General features: G+C 41.2%; 1 protein-coding gene across 3 annotated transcripts in view; it reads right to left on the minus strand.

Moving 5' to 3' along the window:
• Chn1 (chimerin 1) overlaps positions 1 to 16,663 on the minus strand; it is a 166,712-nt gene that overhangs the window by 145,323 nt on the left and 4,726 nt on the right. The window contains exon 1 of one of the 3 annotated variants that reach the window (XM_039105973.2): positions 12,481 to 12,634. The exons of the other annotated variants lie outside the window; for them this stretch is intronic. Coding sequence (XP_038961901.1) covers positions 12,481 to 12,487 — 7 coding nt within the window. The 5' untranslated portion in view covers positions 12,488 to 12,634. Of the gene's footprint in view, positions 1 to 12,480; positions 12,635 to 16,663 lie in introns of those variants that run through there. 3 annotated transcript variants of the gene reach the window in all.

Consider the following 16,663-nt stretch of genomic DNA (forward strand, 5'->3'; position numbering starts at 1 on the left):
CGACGATGATGATGATGACAGTGACAATGACAATGATGATGATGACAATGACTATGATGATGATGACGGTGACAATGGCAATGATGACGACAATGACAATGATGATGACAATGACAATGATGATGACAATGACAATGATGATGACAATGACAATGATGATGACAATGATGTCAATGAATAATGATGACAATGACGACGACGACCACGACGACGATGATGATGACAATGATGATGATGATGATGATGACAATGTCAATGAATAATGATGACAATGACGACGACGACGACCACGACGACGATGATGACAATGATGATGATGATGATGATGACGATGATGATGATGATGATGATGATGATGATGACAATGACAATGATGGTGATGACAACGGTGAAGATGACAATGATAATGATAATGATGATGACAGTGAGAGTGATGGTGCTAACAATGATGATGCATGTGTGCATTCATATGTGTACACATGTATGAAAGCCAGACGACAACCTTAGGTGTCTTTCTGAAAAATGTCACTCACTTCCTTTAAGACAGGGTCTCTTATTGGATTGGAACTTACTGACTAAATTAGGCTGACTGGCCAGTAACCCCCAGGACATTTCCGTCCCTGCTTCTTCAGTGCTGAAACTATAGGTGTGTGCTATTGTCCCTGGCATTTTACTTGGGTTCTGGGATTGAATTCATGACCTCTTGCTTACAGTGCAAGCACTTTAGTGAATGGTCTACATCTCCAACACCATCATGGGGTCTTAAGTCTATACAGATCTTTGTTCTAATCACACGCAATGGCAGCTGGCAGATAGGAAAAGAGCCACGTGTACTCATGTGTTGAGGGTCTTTGGAATATGGAGAAGGAAGAGGACCACAGTTAGTGCCTAGTCATTTTCCTTTATTGTTTCCTGTTTCCCAGAAGGAAATGCAGGAAGGAGTGCATTTTCTTGTCTTCCGATGGTGTCTGTGACGGTTCACGTTGGTCATCGACCTGATGGAATTTAGAATCAGCATGGAAAAAAATGTCTGAGTGTGTCGTGAGAGATCGGATCCCCTGGAATAGGTTAACTGGTGTGAGGAGACCATCTCCAAAGGTGGCCAGAGCCATTTCATGGGCTGTAATCCCATGTGGATAAAACGGAGAAAGTGAGCTGAGTGCCAACCATCACTTTCCCTCGCTTCCTGTCTGTGGATGGGATGTGACGCCAACTCCTGCCGCCATGCCTTCCGTGACTTGACAGCCTTCATGGCTGCAACATGAGACAAAATAAAGTCTGTTTTCCTTGAGGTGCCTTTGCTAGGTGTCTTGTTGCTGTGACAACACGAAACTACTAGAGCAGTGTTAAATGTAGATTGGAATAAGGTGGGCCTCATGGAGCATCTGTTACTGACACCAACCCCTTGGTTCCTTCACTGTAACGGCGTTCAGGTGTCTGCATTTTAAACACAGCTAACCAGACCACAGTGTTCTTTGTGTGTCCACTGAAATTACAGTTGGGAAACCAAGTATTTTTTTTTAAACTTAATAAAATATCTTTTATGACCAGGAAAAAAAAAAAGAAAAAAAGAATTAGGAATTGATAAGTACTAAAACTAGAATAGTTCCATATTATATTCCAAATTCTTTCTTGCCTTTAAATATAAAAATTACACAATTATCTGAAACAATTGCTAGTGGCCAGTGGTTTGTTTTGTTTTGTTTTGTTTTGTTTTTATGTATACATCATACAGCTTTCTGCCTGCATGTATGCCTGCAGGCCAGAAGAGGGCACCAGACCTGATTATAGATGGTTGTGAGCCCCCATGTGGTTGCTGGAAACTGAACTCAGGACCTCTTGGAAGAGCAGACAGTGCTCTTAACCTCTGAGCCATCTCTCCGCCCAGTGGCCAGTGTTCTTGTAAATGCCATTATTTGAAGATTGCTAAAAACTAGACTATCCTCATCTCCCATGCTTTCTTACAAAAGGGCACTTTTACCTGTGGTGCCAACAGGATTCTATCAGAAGTATCAATAAATTAAAATTTCTTTATAATAGATAGTGGCTAGAGTACTTCATGCTCCCTATTTCATAAAGAAAAGTTAAAATAAAACAGTATAGAAGAGAGAAAATGGTTTATATGAAATATATGTAGATTATCAATGGCCACTCAAGTCTGTCCATCCAGACCCATTTTTGGCCAGTCCTGTTTCCTCTGTGGTCCAAAAGGTTCTATCTATAGACTTGTGCCCTGGCTCCTCACTGGACTGGGTTAACTGAAGACACTGTCATGAAGAGGAAGACAGTGCCTTTTCATAAGGAAATGAGGTGGCAGTGTGGCTCCTATGGAGACGACATTATAGTAAGGACTATTATTGATATATTAAACTTTGAGTGGCTCTAGAATATAATATATTCCATTGATAATGTGCATGTGATGTGTGTGTATGTTTGTAAATATCTTCCATTTCATTATATACAGTACATAGGTAATAAAATAAACCTCTATTTTCTTTTTTCTTTTTTTTCTTTTTTTTTGGTTCTTTTTTTCGGAGCTGGGGACCGAACCCAGGGCCTTGCGCTTCCTAGGTAAGCGCTCTACCACTGAGCTAAATCCCCAGCCCCTATTTTCTTTTTAAGGCACTTAAAGGGCAAATACAATGAATGGAGGCAGCCCTTTCTAGTTTACAGCTTTCAAAATAACCTTAACATCTTCAACAGAAGAACCAGCTCCTCTCTAAAAATGAACACATTTCCAAGTACTAAATTTAAGACTCAAACTTTGTACATTTTGTTGACTCTCCTTAAACTGAAGGGAAAGAGGACACAGGGTGGCAAGTGCCATCTTGTGGGCATCCTAGAAACTGTTCTGAGTCTCAGAGCCAATCTTTACAAATGTTTACAAGATTCCAAATAAACAAACTGTTATTGTAATTTAAATAAAAAGAGTAACTCTGCCAGGACCTCAGGTCAGTGCCTACAATAAACTGTGTTTGTGTGAGTAGAGAGCTGAGGCAGGCTTGCACTTCATCCCAGGCTTTCCTGGAACTTCTTACGTAGCCCAGGCTGGCCTCAGCCTCAGTGACCCAGCTGGGATTACAGCTATGCACTAGCATACCCAGCACATTTGTGACTAAGATCCTTCCTTCTAAAGAACCTGGGATGTTTCTAGTCACATCACAACATCTGTCTCTTACCTGCAGGAGCTAGTCTGGAAAATGGAGGTTGAGACTGCCATATATCGAATGGAGTTTCAAAAGCGTCTAGTTGGAGAAGTTAGAATAATTCTCCCAGTTTCATGATATAACAAACAAAGTTACAGAACACCATGTCTCAATAAACAAACAAACAGTAAAATGGGAGAAGGTGCTTTCCACAAAACCCAAACCAAAAGAAGTTATCAAAAATCTAAAATACAGTGCAATTAATGAACAGATACACCCATAAGTCCATAAGCTTTGTGCACATGTCTGATAAGCAGAAGTTCATGACAATTCAGGTGATCTGGAGGTCTCGGCTCAGTTGCAATGTAAGGTGCTTGCCTCGAGTCATGAGGCTCCATAAAAAAGATATTATACAACATAGCAACGCTACACACACACACACAGAGGGAGGGAGGGAGGGACGGAGAGAGAGAAAGAGAGAGAGAGAGAGAGAGAGAGGGAGCGCGCACGCTCCCTTTTCTCACAACGATGAATGAAGTCCACCCACTGCACACATGGTCTTCAGTTTGAAGACCATGCAGCTCAGCAGTATCGCCACAGCCTGCTTCAGTCTTTAAAACCTGTACCTTGTCTAACAGGCCCTAGGTCTGATCACTGGCACCACCCAAAATAACGGTTTCTTGTCATGTAAAAGATGTCAGCTAAAAAGAGCTGGACAGGGAGATGGGAACTGGTAAAGTGCCTGTCACCCAAGCATGAGTACCTAAGTTCAGATAACTAACAACCACATAAAAATCAGGCATAGTCCCATGTGTCTGTAACCCCAGAACTGGTAAGGATCCCTGGAGCTCAATGTATCCTAAAATATATGAGAAAACGAAGATGAAATTTTTAGGGCATATTTCTTTTTGTTATCTAATATCACTTCACTGAAAATGCATTAATTTTCCTTCCTAATCTGATAATGAAACATTTTACTATAAAATTAGAAAATGCTAGGTGTTATCTGCTGAAATCTTATAATTTTTAATTTAAAATTATTTCTTAAAAATGTAGAAGAATTTCAAATGCCTGTCTTGATTAGAAGATGAGGTCACATAGCATTGTGTGTGTGGCCACACCTCAAAGAAACAAGGTCTGGAGACTGAGTACAGACACTGCTTTCTTACTCCGTCTGGAAGCTGGAGCATGTGCGCGTGTGCATGTGTGGAGATGGGAAGGAGGGGTGGAAACAGGGAGACTAGCGAGAGCAAGAGCTCAGAGCTCCCCTGTCTGGACAGACCTAGGAAAGCAGCAGGGGAAGCAAGGCAGGGCCCTCAAGATCACCACCTCCATCTCTGGAAACTCACATGAGGCCTCAACAATGAGTGCCCTACACCAGCAGCGCCTGCATCCTCCTTTCTATTATCCTATTTTTGGTCCATCTTGCTCTTTTTTCTTGTCTGTTTGAGGCAATGTATCCATATGACTTCAATTGAAAGAATAAAGTGACAAGACTAGAGGACCTGGTTTTTATCAAGGAATATAACTCCAAGGTCCAGGAGTAACTTTTAAACACACAATGAAGAAAAATTGCTAAATTTTGTTTTTTTAAAGGTTCTCTTTTCTTTTCCTTCCTCTGATTGTGTGGCCCTGGTGTCTGAAACTCACTTGTAGATCAGGCTGGCCTCTTAACTCAGAGACCTGCCTTCCTCTGCCTCCCAAGTGGTGGGATAAAGACTCTCTTCTTTAACTATGTAGACTGTTACCATGAGCATCTCTGGGACCCTGAGGAGTTAACAAACGACATCCAACTACCAAACAGTAACAGCACAAAACAATATGGAGAGCAGCAGCCAAGGCAACTGCATCAGCAGTTTCACCATGAATTGAAATGTTGTAAGTAGTACATGAAATGTCCCGTAAGCCACCGAGCTCCTTCCCCCTCCCTTTTCCCCTCTGCTTTTTCACATGGTCTCCTGTGAGATTTGCTGGCCTTGAACTCACTGTGCAGCTGAGCAAGACTCTGAAGTCCAGGCCACACTGCTTCACATCCCAAGCTCCAGAACTACAGATGTGGACCATCATCCCTAGTTCCTGGGTTGACTTCCTTTAGGGACCACAGCTTAATTATTCTAGCATATCCTGGAAAGCAGTTATGTGAGCTTTGTGCTCCACTGCCTGTTTTCTTCTGAAAACACTTAGGGACCTGGGCACAGTGGTACAGTTGTAAACACAGAACTCAGGAGATAGAAGCAGGAGGGTTATAAATTCTAATTCAAAGAAACCTTAAAAAAATAAAAAAATAATAAATTCTAATTCACCCTGGACGACATAGTGTTTAAGGCTTAACATGGGACTCTATCAAAGTAAAAACAAAATAAAAAACAACAAAAGGAAACATCCTGACAGCCCATTTCTAAGTAGGGACTAGTCTGTGAATACCCTCTGAACATGGCAACCCACCAGGTCTGAAAGGGAGACTTAATGAGGATGCCCCACCCCAACGCCACCACTCTGAACAGCCTGCAAAGTGCTGAAGGAACTGAGAACTATTACACAGAAAGCTTCCCCAGTTTCTCTCCCATGTAGGAAAGTCTCTCCTGAAGGTTTTGTTCCCAGTGCAACACTGGACACACAGCAACAGCTCATCAGCCTGGATGACCAAGTGAGCAGACACTGCCCTCTGCCCTCTGCTTCCAGTCCGAGGAGGGTGTTATGGGATACAAAGCAGTGTGCATCCAATCGTCATCTCACCACAACCTTGGACAGCTGTGCTGACAAAAGCAACTGTGTTGACAATCTGACAGTAAGACATATTTCCCCTTTACAGGCCACAAAATTGCAAGAATATATGTGTGTATCTTCCCTTTAAATACTGAAAATAAGATACGTAGTCAACAACAAAATATATATATAAGAAGCATTCTGAGCTATGAACTACTGCTAACTCAGTTAAAAATCACAAAATGATGGTCATATCCTATAACTAGGCCAGACTTCCAATGGAGGAATGGGAATACCAACCCAACCACAAAACCTTAGACCTACAGGATGTGCTGGGGCAAAGATGGAGCAGAAACTGAGGGAACAGCCAATCTTCAGCCTTCTAACCCAGTATATCTGACAGACTTTATTTGGAACAGGAATTATGAAGTGCTATCCTACCTTGCCTTACAAAGCTTGACAGTTGACTTCCTTGTATCCATGTTTGTCCATTTTGGACACAATTCTGTCTGCAGTTGAAGCAAGGGCAGATTTTACCCCGTGGTAGGTTGCCATGTTTGAAGCAAACTCCATAAGGAGGTTATCTGATATTAATCATCTTCTTCGAAGGGGGAATGGAGGTGCTGCCAGGAGCAGACCTGTCTCACTGTCTAAAAAAGGTTTCAATTGTTAAAACGTCTTTAAATGCCATACTCTGTGTATCTCCAAGGTTTTGGAGACCATCTATTTATCTACAATATACGTGAATTGATGGTTTTTAGCTATTTACTACCTGATTTTAGGAAGCATATTTTGTGATAAACTAGTCTAGTATCTACCATGGTCATGAGTTTGATTGACTATTAGCTCAGATTACTTAATCATCCTAAACAGCTTGTACTAGCAGCTTTAAAAGAGACTAGAACTTCATATTACACTAAGAATCATCTAGGGTTGGGGATTTAGCTCAGCGGTAGAGCGCTTGCCTAGCAAGCGCAAGGCCCTGGGTTCGGTCCCCAGCTCCCAAAAAAAAAGAAAAAAAAAAGAATCATTTAGGTACAGGACCCAAAATAAGAGTGGAAAACATGTATAGAGAGCTTGAGAGATGGCTTGCCAGTTAAGAGCACTCTCTGTTCTTCCAGAGGTCCTTAGTTCAAGTCCCAGCAACCACATGGTGGCTCACAACCATCTATAATGGGATTCAATGCCCTCTTCTGGCATGTAGGTGTACAAGCAGATATAACACTCATAAACACTTAAAAAACTTAAAAAAAAAAAGACAATGTATACATAGTATGTTTATACAAATATCTATACCAATGTAACAAAATATGACCTTAATATGTAACAATATACAAAGATTTATACCAATGTAAGATTATTGGCTATAAAATATTCTTTGGTTTAAGAGTAGATTCAATAATCTACTCTTGTTCCTATTCTTCCTGTATTATTTCTGTATCTCCCTTTTCCTTCTCAACCCCTTTGCCTTTACCCGAGGAAGAAAGGATAGAGAAAAGAAAAACAGAAATCCTTGAGTCTAGCTTCCTATACTTTGGTTTTTGTTTTTTAAATCAAGACTATTTAGTAACTTGTAAGCAATCCCTTTAGAATGACAACATCCATCACCTAATAGAACAACCAAAACCTACCCTCCCTGCCTTAAGAGAATGGGACATTGTTTGCTTAAAATTGCTTCCTGCTGATTTTAGAGTGTAGTTTTCTTTTGTGGGGGTCCAAGAAGATTAGAAAAATGGTTAGTCTTAAGAAAGCTAGCTGTGGGGTTGGGGATTTAGCTCAGTGGTAGAGCACTTGCCTAGCAAGCGCAAGGCCCTGGGTTCAGTCCCCAGCTCCGAAAAAAAAGAAAGAAAAGAAAAGAAAAGAAAAGAAAAGAAAGAAAGAAAGAAAGAAAGAAAGAAAGAAAGAAAGAAAGAAAGAAAGCTAGCTGTAACAATTGTTGTCAAGTCTCTATATGCTGTGAAAATATAGGTTTAAATGAAGTCCGGACTGGAACAGTCTATGATGCTGAATGAACTGAATTAGTTGTTTTAAGTTGAAGTCCCCCAAATAATCAAGACACAGTCCTACTGATCTTTTTAATAGGACTTGGCTATAGCCACTTTTATTTAATCAGTCGGAGAAGATTGGTGAGCAAAGTTGATACGACATCACTGGTGTACATGAGAATCTGCTAGTCAGGACTGCAACCAGATCTTGGGGCCAGTACTTAGCATTTGAATATATAGCAGTTCCAGACCAACACTCAACAAGAACTCTGTAGGATACCCTCCTAGCCTGGATGTATCCTCCCTGGTCACTACCCTCCTACTTCCACTGCACATGTTTCTTGGTTATGTGTTGTTAGAATATAGGATATAAAACCTTTCTTCTCCACTACTGTAAGAGTACTGACATTGGCGAGATCATCTCAAGTATCTTTCTTACGTCCTCGTAAGCCTTAGAATGCTTGCTTTAACCTCCCTGTCCACTAAGAGTGAACCGCACTTACAAACAACCCATCCTTAACTGTTCCACATGCTGTGCTGGGAAGAGACAAAGAATGAGGAAAGGGTAAGTAGCTATGGCGGGTGCTCTTTGCAAACTGTACCCACAGCTGAGGAGCCAGCCCCTTGCTCTTCAAGAACCTCCACTTAGGTAAAGCCAGATCCTGGAGTTCACCACAGAAAATAGTATCAGGACCAGACAGCACGAAGCAAAGGTGGGAGTTTATTAAAATGAGACTTTAAAAAATGATTTATTTATTTTATGTGTATGGGTCCTCTAATTGCATGTACACCTAATGGTTGTGGGTCATATAATGGGTTGCTTGGAATTGAACTCTGGACTTCTGGAAGAGCAGTCAGTTCTCTTAACTGCTGAACCATCTCTCCAGACCTAAAATGAGATATTTTTTAACACAGAGTTAAGAATGAAGGTTAACAGAAAGTCACTCACGAGAAGGAAAAAAAAAAAGTACACGCAAGAGTGAGGATGTGGACTTTTCTCAGGAGAGCCATGAGTAAGTGTCTTAGCAATGTCTATACACACAATTTTGGTGGCTCTCAAGTTATATCTCAAAGGGTTATTAGGATTTTTCTCCCTTTTCTCTCTTTTATGATTAATGAGATTATAGGGTGACTCGGGATTACAAACAGATAAATGATAGGTCACAATGATTGCACAAGAAGGCTGCCACATGTCTTTAATGTTAATGGGGTTTCTGAAGGTCAATAGCTGGAAAGGAAAATGTTAATATTCCTACTCAAAAATATGTCTCTAGAAAAGGGAGTGTCTTTATGCCAGCAGCCTTTGCAAATGCTGTGAATTGTGCTAAGTTCTCAGTCTTTAGTGAGAGACGTCAACCAAACCCAAAATAAGAGGCTTTTCATGTCCCCAAAATTCCCATTCCCTGCTTCACTCTTTTCAATTTTTTTGTACCCCCAGAACTGTAATGGGGGAACGTTGATCATTTATGACCACTGCAAGAGTACCAAAATTAAGGGGAGCCTGTATTACATGGAAAGCAGACCATGATCATAAGTAGTAGGAAACCAATTCAGGGAAGAAAAAGGAACTACTGACTCAAAGCATAGGAAGCGAGCTCCCCACAAACTGCTCCTATCTTCCTGTGCTATGTCTTGTGAGTCACCTCAAGTTCTTACTGGACAAACAAGAGGTATTAAAAAACAACAAAAATGAAAGCCTAAATATACATGAAATATAAATGTTTAAACACATATAGTAAAAGTGATATGAAAACTAACAGGCACGGAACCCAAATACTTACTATGACAAGAAATTGTACTCTTTTTACTTTTAGAGCTCTGAAAACTTGAGTCAGCCATTTTGATAAGCAATTTCTATTCAGTTTGATTCTGTTCCCTACTGTGAAGGTAAAACATGAACAAACAAGTTAATTTATGTGCAATTCCTTTGTACTGCTAAAATGAAAATGAACAACAGTTTAATGAAATAGGCATTATTCTCTAAATATGCCAATTTATTCAGAAACACCTCCTGGTTGTGGACACTATCTGGTTTGCTGCCTGTCTGCCATCTGCTGCTGCAGCCTTCTCTGACTGCCCAGGCAGAGCAGCTGACCCACTCACTCCGCTGCACTCTTCCGACAGCCCCAACACTTGGCGTATTATATACATTTTTCTGTTATCTATTTCCCCTACTGTAAACATGAACAAGAAATAAAGCAGAAACTGAGACTTGCCTGGCACATATTAGGCCCCTATAAATATTCATCAAATGGATAAGCAAACAAACTGGAGAACAGAAGTATACACCTTCTAGCCCTGGAGCTACTCAATCAGAATCCTGTGCTGACTTCCTTATCTCAATATACAGCCTATCCCTCCCCAACCTCATATGCTGTCATCTTCAGTACAGTTTCATTTCTTACACCACATTCCATAAACCCTTCTTAGTAATGCCTTACCCTCTTAATAAAACTGCTTTCTTTTCTCTTACAATGCAGTTCCTTCATACTTGCCCTGTCTTCTGTCTTACCCTGACAAGATCCTTGGACTATAAATGAAAATATGTCAAGCTACATGCGGAATTAACATGTATTCTCCACAGGTAGAATACAAACATCACACCTCAGCTTTACTGTCATGCCATAGTTTTTTGTCGTACAGAAGAAACTCTCAACCAAGCATAGCCCTTAGACATTTACAGCACTCACCTGTTGTCCTTCCCACCTAACCAAGTCACTACAATCCTAAAGTCACCTCTACAAAACTAATTTCACAGCTGTTATGCAGCCGGGCACAAGGTATGCATCAAAGGCAGGAACAGAAGGAACGTGGGACATGTGGTCCAGGCTGAAGGCTGAGTACTGACGTGAGAAACAGGACAGCAGGAAGGTGTGTAGCTGCTAACAGAGCCTAAGGGACCCATTCAGTTTTCCAAATGTCAAGTCTGTGTTCAGAAAAATCTATTCTAGTTATGATAGTTCACGGACTGCATCCTCTGTAGTCCTGCCTCACATCAAGAGATATTTGCAATCTAAAAGTGAAAGGTGATGTCCGGAGAGAGAGAGGAGCACCTCTGAGATCACCTGCAGAACAATGAGGTGGCTGAGAGCCACACCAGGCCCTTGCTCTGACTCACTGTCTCTGCTCCACAAATCACAGCGGACACCTTAACTCTCAAGAAGCCACCCTCTTCTCAACTTAAAACAACCACTCAAAACACACAGGGTATTTCTGTTCTTTGGGGAAAGGAAAAAATGATCCACAAATGAGAAATTTTCTTCGAGGTCCTTGGATATAAAGCCATCCTAATGCTACTGCAGTGTGTTTTACAGTGAAGAGACATCCACACACCTGTAATCCCACTGCCTGAGAGACAGAAGTCAGACACCTGAGAACTGACTGCATGGTTTGAGATGGGCCTGAGCTACACAAGACTGTCTGACGTGTGTGTGTGTGTGTGTGTGTGTGTGTGTGTGTGTGTGTAAATTTTCCTTTCATTTCACAGTTTATGTTTTTAAACTCAGTCTTTTACTAATCAGAACTTTACTGAAATCTACTTCACATCCTATTTAACATTCAACCCTTGGGAGTGTTGCTACAGTGTGTTTTTAGGGTGTAAAGAAGTAACTGCTTTTGTAACAGAAAGTCAAAGGATGAATGTAAATTATAACTTTGTCAGATATGGTTTTATAAACATGGTTTTTCAATGTTTAATATGGTCGCCCTGTCCTGCTATTTCCTCCCTATCTTTCTCTCATTTAAGAGTAACAATTAACCCAGCAAGATGGCTTGGCAGGTAAGGTCATTTGCCACCAAGACTGAGGACCAGAGTTTGAGCCCCGAAAACACATGGTAGAAGGTGAGAACTGATTCTGACCTGCACATGTGTGCTACAGTGTGCACATGAAGCTTAGGAACACACACTTAATGACACAAATAAAATAAAGAATAAGATTTACATCAACCAACCAAAAAAAGGAAGGAAGGGAGGGAGGGAGGGAGGGAGGGAGGGAGGAAGGAAGGAAGGAAGGAAGGAAGGAAGGAAGGATGGAAGACGGACAGATGGACGGAAAAAAGTGGTGCATTCCTTTAAACCCAAAACTCAGGAGGCAGAGACAAGTGGATCTCTGTCAGTTTTTTTTGTTTTTTTTGTTTTTTTTTTCCTGGAGCTGGGACCGAACCCAGGGCCTTGAGCTTGCTAGGCAAGCGCTATACCACTGAGCTAAATCCCCAACCCCAATCTCTGTCAGTTTAATGCCAGCCTGGTCTACAGAAGGAGTTCCAGGATAACCAGGACTAAACACAGAAAAACTCTGTCTTGAAAAACAAACAAACAAACAAACAAAAAGAAAAAAAAAGATTTTTGTCAACTAATAAAAATTAACCATCTGGATGTCTGTAATCCCAGCACTTAGACTGAAGAAAAAGGTTAGCTCAAAAACAAGCACTTTAAGAAAGAAAGAAAGAAAGAAAGAAAGAAAGAAAGAAAGAAAGAAAGAAAGAAAGAAAGGAAGGAAGGAAGGAAGGAAGGAAGGAAGGAAGAAAGGCAGACAGGCAGGTTACAGATACAATTTCTAAGAATGAGAGACTTGCGGTTTTACACAGACAGTTCGGTGGTTTTGTTACATGCTGTGGTGGATAAAGTTGCTAAAGGTGCTGACCCCGCATGTGAGATTCAAACAGCACCCTCAGTCCCACGCAGGAGACCGGTGTAGAGAGACTGAGAAAAGCTGCAGCAGCTCAGCCCAGCCAGGTCCTCTTTCACTCAGACGTCTCAAGAGGAGGGCAACAGCAGAGCGCAATCCCACATTGCACCAACCTGGTTAAAGAGATCAACAATTATTTTGCTTATGCCATCTCTTCTGGACAATAACCTTACACCACACACACACACACACACACACACACACACACACACACACACACACACACGTGTATGTATGTACATATGTATATATGTATAGATCAAAACTATTTTTCTACCATATTTCTTTTAACTGCTTTAAATCGGTCTAAAATATAGAAGTAACTTTTGGAGCTCAAAATTAAAAGACAAATAATTTGGGCCTTCCTTTGTGAAACAGGGTTCACCAAGTAATCTAGACTAGCCTAGAGCTCCTGGTAATCTTCCTGCCTCAGACTCTCATGTCCTGGGATTACAAGAGTACACCATGACTCCTAGCTGCTTCCTCTCTTTTATGTATGAATCAGATCTGCAGATCCTAAGAAAATGCACAGTCTGATGTATGCCTCTGATGCCACTAAATTTTCACACAGAGAACAACAGAGAAAATAAATGTCTATGTGGAAAGAGTAATGTTAAGGCAGAAACTACAAAAATAGATGTAAAAAAGTTAAAACATTTTTTCCTTAACAACAAATCTTAACTTTTTGTTAACTGGGACACATCTCCAAAGGCTGAGCTAGTTATAAAAGGGTAACCTGAAGGAGCAGAGGTGTGTCATCAATATTCCTTTACATATTGCACAGATGGCCAACATCAATTGTAACTACTATGAACTATCATTTTTTTTCCAGTTTTCCAAGACAGGATTTCTCTGTATAGCCCTGACTGTCCTAGAACGAGCTCTGTAGACCAGAGTAGCCTCAAATTAAGAGCACTCTGCCTCCAGGGTACTGGGATTAAAGGCGTGAGCCACCACTGCCCAGTTAGCAATATGATTTTTTTCACTCTTTTACATTATACCAGGTTAAAAGACAAATTTGAAAACCGAATAAGAGAGAGTTCAGAGTTAAGTGTGCTCAGTGTTCTTACCGAGAACCCAGACTCAGTTCCCCTCATCTACTAGGCAGCTCACAACCATCTACAACCTCAGATCAAATGGTTCAGCTGCCTTCTCTTGACATCCACAGGCACCAGGCATGCACACATATACATGCAGACAGAACACTCACGCATAAAACATGTACATCTAAGAAGTGTCAGCAGACAGTAAAGTAAGTGAAAGTTTCTTCAAAATTAGCTTTTGGTCACAGAGATCATACTGAAAGCACTCAGCTAGCCTGTCCTTTAACTTCAGGACAGTCAAAAGTTGCTAAGTACATCATGCACCCCCCCCCCACACACACACCCCATTCCTATTCAACTTCTTGGAAGGACTTCTACAGAGCAGTGTCAGGACAGTGACAAATGCTACACAAACTAAGACAATGAAAGTTTTCTGTGGTAAAGGACTGAGAAATAGTAACTTAGTAACTTTTCTATTACTATGACAAAACACCATGTCATTTTCATTTGTTTAATTTGGGACCCCAGTGACCCACTTCCTCAAAAAAGCCATACCTCCGAATCCTTCCCAAAACAGTTCCATCAACTGGAAACCAAGCCTGCAAATATCTGAGCCTATGGGAGCCATTCTCATTCAAACCACCACATCCCACAGCCTATCCCCGACAGGTTTGTAGTCAGACTACGTAAAATTCATTCTGTCCAACTCTCAAGATCCCTACCATCTCTTTCAGTCTCAACAATTTTTAAAAGTGTTCTCAGACTAAAAGCAATATCTTAACTGTAGGCCCTGTAAAATTAAACAGCAAATTATGGAACAATGGAACAGAATACATTTTACCACCTCAAAACAGAGGAATCAGGGCATAGGAAGAAAATACTGAACCAAAGCAAGATCAAAAACTAGCAAGGCAAACTCCAAATCCTATAGTTCAGTGGTTCTCAATCTCCTCAATGCTGTCACCCTTTAATACAGTTCCTCATATTGTGGTGACTCCCAACCATCAAATTATTTTTGTTGCTACTTCATAACTACAATTTTACTACTGTTATGAATATATGTGTATGATACATGTGATATATGATACATGTGATACATGACCCCTGTGAAAGGGCCATTTGACCTCCAAAGGAGTCACAACCCAACAGTTTTACCACTGTTATAGCTCCATGTCTGATACCAAAGAGCTCAAATGGCCCTGCCCTTCTACATTTACTAAAACACTTCTTTCTCATGGACTGGTTCCACACTCTGTTTGAAGCTCTCCTCAGAAGAGATCCCAGGGCTCTGACATCTTCAACATCTTGGTGTCTCCAACATTATCTGGGCTTTGTTTGAAGACTTCATAAACAGGGCCTCTCCGGACCTCCATGCTGGGACTCCCTGCCATATCCCTGGTTCCAGCGGCTCTCCTGAATCACATTTGCAAAAGCTTTTCTCCATTGTTTTTTAGGAGCAGGAAATTCCTCTAGAAGCTTAACTCCACAGGGTCTTGCCCTGAGGTCATCACTCCCTCTGTTCCATTTCAGATCAGGCCTTTCTTTTTTTTTTTTTTTTCCTTTTTTTTTTTTTCCTTTTTTTTTTTTTTTTTTCCTTTTTTTTCAGAGCTGGGGACCGAACCCAGGGCCTTGCTTGCTCTACCACTGAGCTAAATCCCCAATCCCCTAGATTAGGCCTTTCTTTAATCTTCTCATCTCTTCTAGCTTTGGATTCCATAAATTTCATGGTGTGATTTTCTCCTCAAACTACAGTTTGTATTTCTTTTTGCCCAGCCTGCTCATTTTTAGGTAAACCTGCATAATAGTGATTACTAACAACCATGTGGTGCTGTCCGTAGTTGGCTGTCTTGAAATCTCCCCCAGCAAGGAAATTAATCAAACACTTTTCAATTTAGCCTCAGGCAGACACAGGACAAGGGCAGAAAGCAGCCACATTCATTGCCAAAATATAACAAGAATGTTTTCTAGCCCAGTCACTAATATTGTTCTCCCCTGAAACCTCAAGCTGGGCTTCTGTGGTCCACATTGCTATCTGCACTACTGTCTTTCCAGACCACTAAGATCCACTTAGAGTGTTCACTCAATTTCTTAGCCAAAGTCTTCCACATCCCACTAATAAACGGCAGGGCCAGGCCTGACTTGGTAATAGCCCATTCCCTGGTACCAGTTTCTATCTAAGGACTTTTCTACTGATGTTGTAAGACACCACGACCAAGGTATAGAAACCCTCTCTTGAAAAACAAAGCACATACACACAGAGAGAGGAAGGGGGGGTAATTTAAAATTACACTTTCGGAGGGTTAGGGTTTGTGATGACAGAGCAAAGGTATGGTAGTAGGAACAGCTGAGACCTTACATCTTAATTCACAACTACAAGAGAACACGTTGAGAATGGTACAAGTCTTAAAATTTCAAATCCTGCCCCCAGTGATACCACACCTCCAACAAGGCCACTCCTTCAAATCCTTCCCAAATAGTTTCACCAACTAAGCAGGTATTCATTCATTCATGTGCATGCGTGCATGTATATGAGCTTCTGGGGGCCAGTCTCCTTCAAACCTTCACAGATGGTAAGAAAGTACTTTACAGGTGACTTAGGATTATAATGTTGGTGAAGAATGGAGGTGAAGCAGTCCTATCACCAACTATCCAGTTCCTAGAGACAAGCACTGTTCAAGGTTCAGTTGGGTAGGGAACTGTATTGAGCTCCCAGACTCATCACTGGCCTGGTAAAAACCACAGTCCCTTAAGCTATAAATGATGATTTTCCTGCCAAAGGATGACCTGATAGCATGGTAATTCACCCAGTTCTGCCAACTATGGCTTTACAGATGTGGCCTGACACAACATGCAGTCATGCACAGCAGCAAAAAGGTCTATATCAGATGATCTCAGACTTTCCTATTATCTGAGTGATTACTAGGAAATAAGCACTTCCCTATGGTAGATTCTAGCAAACTGTCCAAGGTGCACATTACTGACTACAGAGCAGGGTGAGTGAACTTCAGCTATGCACTAGAGTCCTAAGAAAGACAGTAACAAAGAAGGCACCACATCCTGCACACTGTAGCAATAGGTTTGTAGATCAAACGAGC

The sequence above is a fragment of the Rattus norvegicus genome, chromosome 3, assembly GCF_036323735.1.
Source record: "Rattus norvegicus strain BN/NHsdMcwi chromosome 3, GRCr8, whole genome shotgun sequence".
NCBI classification, from domain to species: Eukaryota; Metazoa; Chordata; class Mammalia; order Rodentia; family Muridae; genus Rattus; species Rattus norvegicus.